At 36.3% G+C, this 6,972-nt stretch overlaps 1 protein-coding gene across 1 annotated transcript in view; it reads left to right on the top strand.

Moving 5' to 3' along the window:
- The window catches only part of ikzf2 (IKAROS family zinc finger 2), a 31,834-nt gene extending 26,387 nt beyond the window's left edge, over positions 1-5,447 (top strand). Inside the window, 3 exon segments of the mRNA XM_037686140.1 lie at positions 2,512-2,649; positions 3,401-3,532; positions 4,464-5,447. Of these exon segments, the coding sequence (XP_037542068.1) occupies positions 2,512-2,649; positions 3,401-3,532; positions 4,464-5,269 (1,076 nt within the window). The 3' untranslated portion in view covers positions 5,270-5,447.
- The last annotated feature ends 1,525 nt before the right edge of the window (positions 5,448-6,972 follow it).

Below are 6,972 nucleotides of genomic sequence, written 5' to 3'. Positions count from 1 at the left end.
TATATATATGGCTGTGTGTGTTTTCATTTGTTTTTTGTTTTGTTTTTAAAAACAGACAAACAAGCTAACACTCACACACACACACACACACACACACACACAAACCCTTAAGGTGTTCTTATTACCTCCTAAATATTTTCCCGACCCACCAGTTTGACTCAGAGACACCTGCATGTTGAAGAGACAGGGTTTTGGAAAGTTTTAGTGTTTAAAGTGCATGGTATAGACATCATTGTGAACTCCTTGTGGTTAGGTTCCAAAGGTATGCTGCTTAGCTGCTTGTCTTGCGATGGAGGAAACTTTCGGTTGAGAAACATATGGAGTGCTGGCTGTCTCTCTCAACTGTAACTGACTGTTTTTTATCAGAGGATGTGCTCTCCCCTCTGTCGGGCCTTTGAAATCAAGATCAGACAATGCTGTCTCTTTGCATTTGATGCCCCCAAGAGGTTACATGATTTTTTTTTTTTTTTTAATGAAGGAAACATTTGAGTTTAGGTATGTTCTAATATGTTTGCTTGTTTGTTTTCACAGTGATTACCACTTGATATATCTGTCTAGTGCTCATTCTTAGAGTGCTGCAAAGATGGCAGTCCTGGTCCGCTGCTCAGCCTAATAAACACACAAGAAAGAAAAGTCAGATTCAAATTTGATAGTGATAGACTGTAAGGAAGACAAAGACAATGCTTAACTGTGTGCAACTTTTTTTTTTTTTTTTCACCCAGGCAAAGATGATTGTTAAAACAACAACATACACTCAAATATAAAAACATTTAAGTTGAGAGGAAAGCAGATTTTATTAGTCACTGAATGCACGCAATCTCTCATTTATTAGCCAAATGCCATCAGTCAAGTGAGTCTGAGTTCAGCGAGTGTTAAATTTGCATAAAGAATAGCAGCTGAAAGGTGGATTCTTCCGGTCTATCCAACATCTGCACAAGGTTGTGTGTGGGCGGTCACATAAATATGAAAAAAGTAATGAAGTTTTGTTTGTGCATGTGAGGGAGCAAGCAAATGTGAGTCATTTAGAACAAGGGGATTAGTTTTTACCTACTTTACTCTGTGAGTCTTTTATGACTGATGAGCAGAGTGAAAAAAAGTGAAGAAAAAACAAATCCATATAACGTTTTATTAAGAAGTGACTCTGTTATTCAGAGTATATTGCTGCAATGACCCTTTATAGTCACTTACATACATTTAAACAGTAATATGGAACATTGTCATTTTGCTCTGCCTCTACAGTGTTATTCATATACTTTGTACTATAAAAGAAAGAATGGGGAAAAAAATAAATATATAAAATGAAAAGTTGATTTAATGTCGACCATGACTGGTCTTCATGTTTTAACAAGTGTTTTTTTAGTTCAAAGTCATCATAAAAAAAAACCCCAAAAAACAATGGGACATTTACTGTTAGAATAATATTTAGTTATTTTTCACTTTCCTTGTAATTTTATGATAATTACAATGATGATCAATATTATTTAAATTGCATGTGTTTAAAAAACAACAACAAAAAAACAATATTTTTCGGTCAAACAAACAGTGTTTATATCAATGAATGATTTGTCATCTACCTCCAACTGTATGTGTTTATAAGTGCATGGATGTCATAGCCTCAATGGCTCAGACTGAAACGTGCTTGTTTCTCTGTTCCCACAGTGCCAGATCACATGTACATCATTTTCTAGTAGTAATAGTAGTCACTACTATAGTGAACGCCGTGCATTGCAGTTCCAGTGACGGTGTTTAGTTCTTAGCAGTATGCTTATGCACCCTCCAGTTTACTCACTGATCCTCTTTATGAGTCATTACATTAGTTTAGAGTACACTAATACAGGACACAGAACCTATGTCTCAGCAGTCAATGCCTTTGTAGAACAGTGACTTATATAGTGCACTTATCATGTTTGTAAAATACTTCCATTTTCCTTTTGTTTCATTATGCAGACAGCTTTTGTTTAAATGTCAACTAAACACATTTGCATCAAAATACATTGGGCAGGTGGAAGGATACATGGGTTGAATGTTTAAGTTGGAAAGAAGAATAAAACTAGAATGCATCTTGATCTTTCCACTTGTCTTGGCAGGAATGAATTGAGATAAAGAAAAATGACACAATGAATCACACTCCACCTCCATAGCAGTTTAACTTGGAGTTAGTTTCCTACCATCATCAAGGGATGCTTGATCAACTCCATTATTTACTCATGCTGTGCTACCGTGGTGGGAGTTTGCTTTGGTTCACATAGCAAAAGAGTTTTGAAATACAGACTTCGTGGCACAACTATCTGTCGCCCACAGTGTGTTTCAGTCTAGCAGCAGTCGTGTGGAATTCTTACTCTAGTAGTGGAACCTCCGTGATCTCATAAGCCTAGTTTTGCTTTTGTACAACCAGCTCTTAATAACTTTTTACTACTACGCATGGCCTAAATACCGCGGTACTAAACCACTACCCACTGTAGAGCAATGACTAAAATGAATACTTTCTCCATTGAATATGTATCGTTTTAGTCGGCAAGCCATACAAATGCAACTACTGTGGACGGAGTTACAAGCAGAGGACGTCGCTAGAGGAACACAAAGAGCGTTGCCACAGTTACCTGCAGGGAATCTGCTTGGATCCTACCTCCAACACTGGATCATACGCAGGTGAATGAGTGCACTACCCTAGGAGCCATGATCAGTAACAGTTTAAACCAAAACACACTGCAGGTAAATGCTAGATGTGTTATGAATTACACAAAGGACTGACATTTGTACAAACACATACTCAGTTTACCTAATAATTCAATTAAAACAAATACAATACAGCAAATACATAACTGTTATCTAATAAATTAGATTGTTGTTGTTGTTGTTATTGTTGTTGTTGTTGTTGTTGTTATTGTCGTAGCTGCCATCACTGGAACCCAAATGCAATTAGGATCACTTTCGCATGCATTTTTTTCCCCTCGATTTTTATTAGTATTTTATTTGACAACAGATTTTTTTTTTTTTTTTGTATAAAATGCGATCACAATTTCAAAATAAATGACATGAACCACATCTCAGTGGAGTTAAGGTAATGCATGTTAACGCCAGTGATGTGGCAGTGGTAGCTCGGTGGTCACTGCTGCGGTCTTGTAATCTTGAGGCTGCAGGTTTGAGCACATGTTGGGTCTGGAAGGGGAAACATTTGTTAAATCCATCTTGCAAGTTCACTCACTGTGGTGGCCATTGTTGAAGTTAGCAGAAAAAAACACAACAACATAGAAAGAGAGATAAAACTCAATTGCTCTTAAAGCTAAAAACCTAATTGTTTACCTTTTGTTAATTGTCACAAAGACTGTTTCATGAACCTCAGTTTATTTTAGGTACATCTCTTTATGTATTTGTATTATTTATGTCTCAAATTTTGAAGGTGAGGTCATAAAGGAGACCAGGGCCATGGCAGAACCTGGCTCTTTGGCTACGTTTGATAGGGCACCTGTCATTGAAAGGCTACCCACCAATGTAGGCAAGAGGAAGAGCACTACACCTCAGAAATTTGTGGGTGAGTATTTCAGATTCAGCCAAACAATCATCAGCCTAACTGACCGAGAGTACGTAAAGAGAGACCAAATAAAAGACATTTATAAAGTCTTCATTCGTTTAGGTTTTACATTGAATTCTTGAACAATAGTCCTAAATGTGACTTTTTATAAACCTTTCCTTACTTATTATGTGACTATGTAGCAGTTCAATTTTTATTAGTTACTTTAAGACAATTAAACAAAATAAGTTTTGATAACATTTCACATTTTGTTCCGGAATCATTTTTAAAAATACAATATTTAATTCTTATCAAAAGTTAATATTTAAAACTATTGTCACTTTTTGTTTACAACTGGTTAATGTCTTAACGGTGTTGAATCATATCATTATATTATACATCAACCATGACCTATTTATGAGACATTTTTCAGTTTTGTTTCCTTTTTCTTATTTGCCACTCTATTAGAAGAAGAGATTGAGCAAGCTAGAGCAAGCAGAGGACTCAAAGGCAAGGAAATGTTTTTCTCTCTGTGGTTAGGTACACCTGTAACTTTGCCATTGCTCTTATCAAGAAGAAACAGCTTACCGCATCCCTGATCTGGAGGGGTTAAACAGTGCAATAGTAGATGGATGGGGCTTTCCGCCCCATTAGACTTGAACATATTGTGCAAAATGTGGCAAACACGATCAGAAAAGTCTGCACAAAAAGTCTGATAGGCTTGAAGGGAAAGTCAAAGTGATACTTGTGTGTGTGTGTATATATATATATATATATATATATATATATATATATATATATATATATATATATATTTATTTATTTATTTATTTATATTATATTAATTGCAGGTGCCAATATGAGTTTTATTTGTTTTATTCATATTTCCAAAATTTGCAACATGCATAAGAAATCTAATTCTGTTTAATTTTCGTGCAACTCTTATTCATAGGAGACAAGATGATTCGCTACAGCTATCCTGACTTAGGCTATGGGATGCACCCAAAGTATGAAAACCGTCCTGAGCTGATACCGGCACACATGATGGACCAGACCATCAACAACGCCATGGCATATTTGGGATCAGACACCCTTCGACCTATGCTCCACCATCCTGGTCCTTCGTTATCTATTGGTGAGGTGGTGCCAATGGTCAACCCCCTTTTTCATCCTGTCCTGCCACTGAGCCAGCAAACAGACCGTCCAGGAAACTGTGACACACTCCATCCTCAGCCACCCCAGCACCATGAGTTCCCCAGCCATCCCACCTTAAATGGCCCCACTGCCTTAACTAAGCACAACATCCCGCTCCTGTCCGGACAAGCAGCATCGCCTAGTAACAGTGGAGTTGACTCTGCTGACTCAGCTCGTAGTAGCCCTCAGGACAGGCATGGCTATCATGGCAGCAATGCCCCTTCAGGCCTCAGATCTCGATCCAGTCCTGTCGTAGTCAGTTTGGGTGAGCGAGTTATTGTCCCGTCACCCATTAGTGGGACAGGCGCAGGGACAACGAAAGTCGCCCCCGAGAGGCCTGTGAACCAAGAAGGCGTGCGGGTGTTTGGACGAGAGGGCCATGAGTTACGGGCCTTTCAATGTGAGCATTGTCGAGTGCTTTTCCTGGACCATGTCATGTACACCATTCACATGGGTTGTCATGGATATAGAGATGCGCTTGAGTGCAACATTTGCGGTCATCGAAGCAAAGATCGCTACGAGTTCTCCTCACACATAGTTCGAGGTGAGCACACTTTCCATTAAGAGGATGGATCATGATAAAGAAGAGGCTTCAGAAATGAAAGGAGAAAAAGTCTGCTGTTCCTCCTTGCCCTTCTGAAACTGCATAGCTGAATGACACTGTAGACAAGTGTAGCACAATCAAATACTTATTTTAAGCTACTTGTAAACTGGAATTGTTGAACAATCATATGAAGGTATGGGCCAAAGACACATTTTTGTACTTATTTAAATATTTTAAAGACAACAAGTTCCTTTTTCGTTTTAAAACTATTACTGATCCAGTAACAGAGCAGCTGTCAGACTGCTTTGGATTTACTTTTGTTCGTTTTATTAAACAATGACATTGTTCTGCTTATGCTTTTTAAGCTTTTGTTGGTGACAAATATCACAATAACAGTGAATTCATGCAAACATGACATAAGTACCTTATCAGCACATCTTTATTTTTGCAAGGCTAATTTAATTCTGTGAAACAGTTTCACTAAATCAAAAAAATTAAAATAAAAATAAAAAACACTGCTTTTCCTAATGCAATTCATGTTTTAAATTGTACACCTGCTATTTTTTTTTCTAATTTATACAGACATATATAATTAAAAACAAACTTTCTTTTGGCTTCTACAAAGACTACTCAAATTTCAGCATCTATTTGTCTTTCATTACAAGGTAAATTTATAGATTATGAAGTAAAAGCACAGTAGAAAGTGATACAAGTAGACACATCTGTTGACTACTTGTTCCTTTAAAAACTGTGATTTAAAACTAACTATGGCAGGGACCTTTATTTATTTTTTTATATATTATTATTATTTTTTTCAATAACCCAATCCAAACAAGCAAAATTAAATTAAATCCAATTCAATTTATGTATATATATATATATATATATATATATATATATATCACCAAATCACAACAAAGTTGTCTCAGGGCACTTTACAGAAACATTCACATACATAAAAAAGCCAATTAGTAAAGTTCTCTATCTAAGGAACCCAGCAGACAAGTTGAATATTGGCTTTGTTGCAGTCTCTCATCCTGAGCAAGCACAGTGGCAACAGTGGGAAGGAAAAACTCCCTTTTAAATGGAAGAAACCTCCAGCAGAACCAGGCTCAGGACAAGATCAGACTTGTTTTGTTCAATTCCCTCTTTGAGCCTGTAAAACATCACATTATCACATTCTGACGACAAATGTTATGTTGCCTTCACTTTTAGCACAGCATTAGAATTTGTATGCATTTTTTTAACTATAACATTGTATCCATCAGTTAAAAAAAAAAAAAAAAAAAGCTAGAAAGGTTTCCCTTTTAATGACCTCAACATCTGCCTGCAGTATGGTGCTTTGTGTGGAATTGGGTTCAATATTTTGTGTTTGGACATAATACTTTATTTTCACTGTACCTCAATTTATGTTTAATGGCTTAAAAAAATACTTTGTTTTATCTAGTTCACTTTGAGATTTACTTTAGACAAAAAAAAAAAAAAAAATTGTAGCATGGTATGTAATCATGCTGTCCAATTTGCTTATAATGGTTAGTTTTTATTTCTCTTTTTTTTTTTTTTTGAGTGTGTTATGTTTCTTTTACCAAGACTATACAATATCAAGATTTACTAGAACTAGCGCTTAGATGTTGCCATATTAGCTTTAATCTATAATGGTTTTTGGGCACATCCTGCTAGAATAGGGCTGCTTTTTTTTTCTATTCCACTTTGACTCCATCTC

This window comes from Nematolebias whitei, chromosome 13, assembly GCF_014905685.2.
Source record: "Nematolebias whitei isolate Nwh7 chromosome 13, NemWhi1, whole genome shotgun sequence".
In the NCBI taxonomy this organism is placed as follows: Eukaryota; Metazoa; Chordata; class Actinopteri; order Cyprinodontiformes; family Rivulidae; genus Nematolebias; species Nematolebias whitei.
This window is presented reverse-complemented; position numbering and strand designations above follow the sequence as displayed.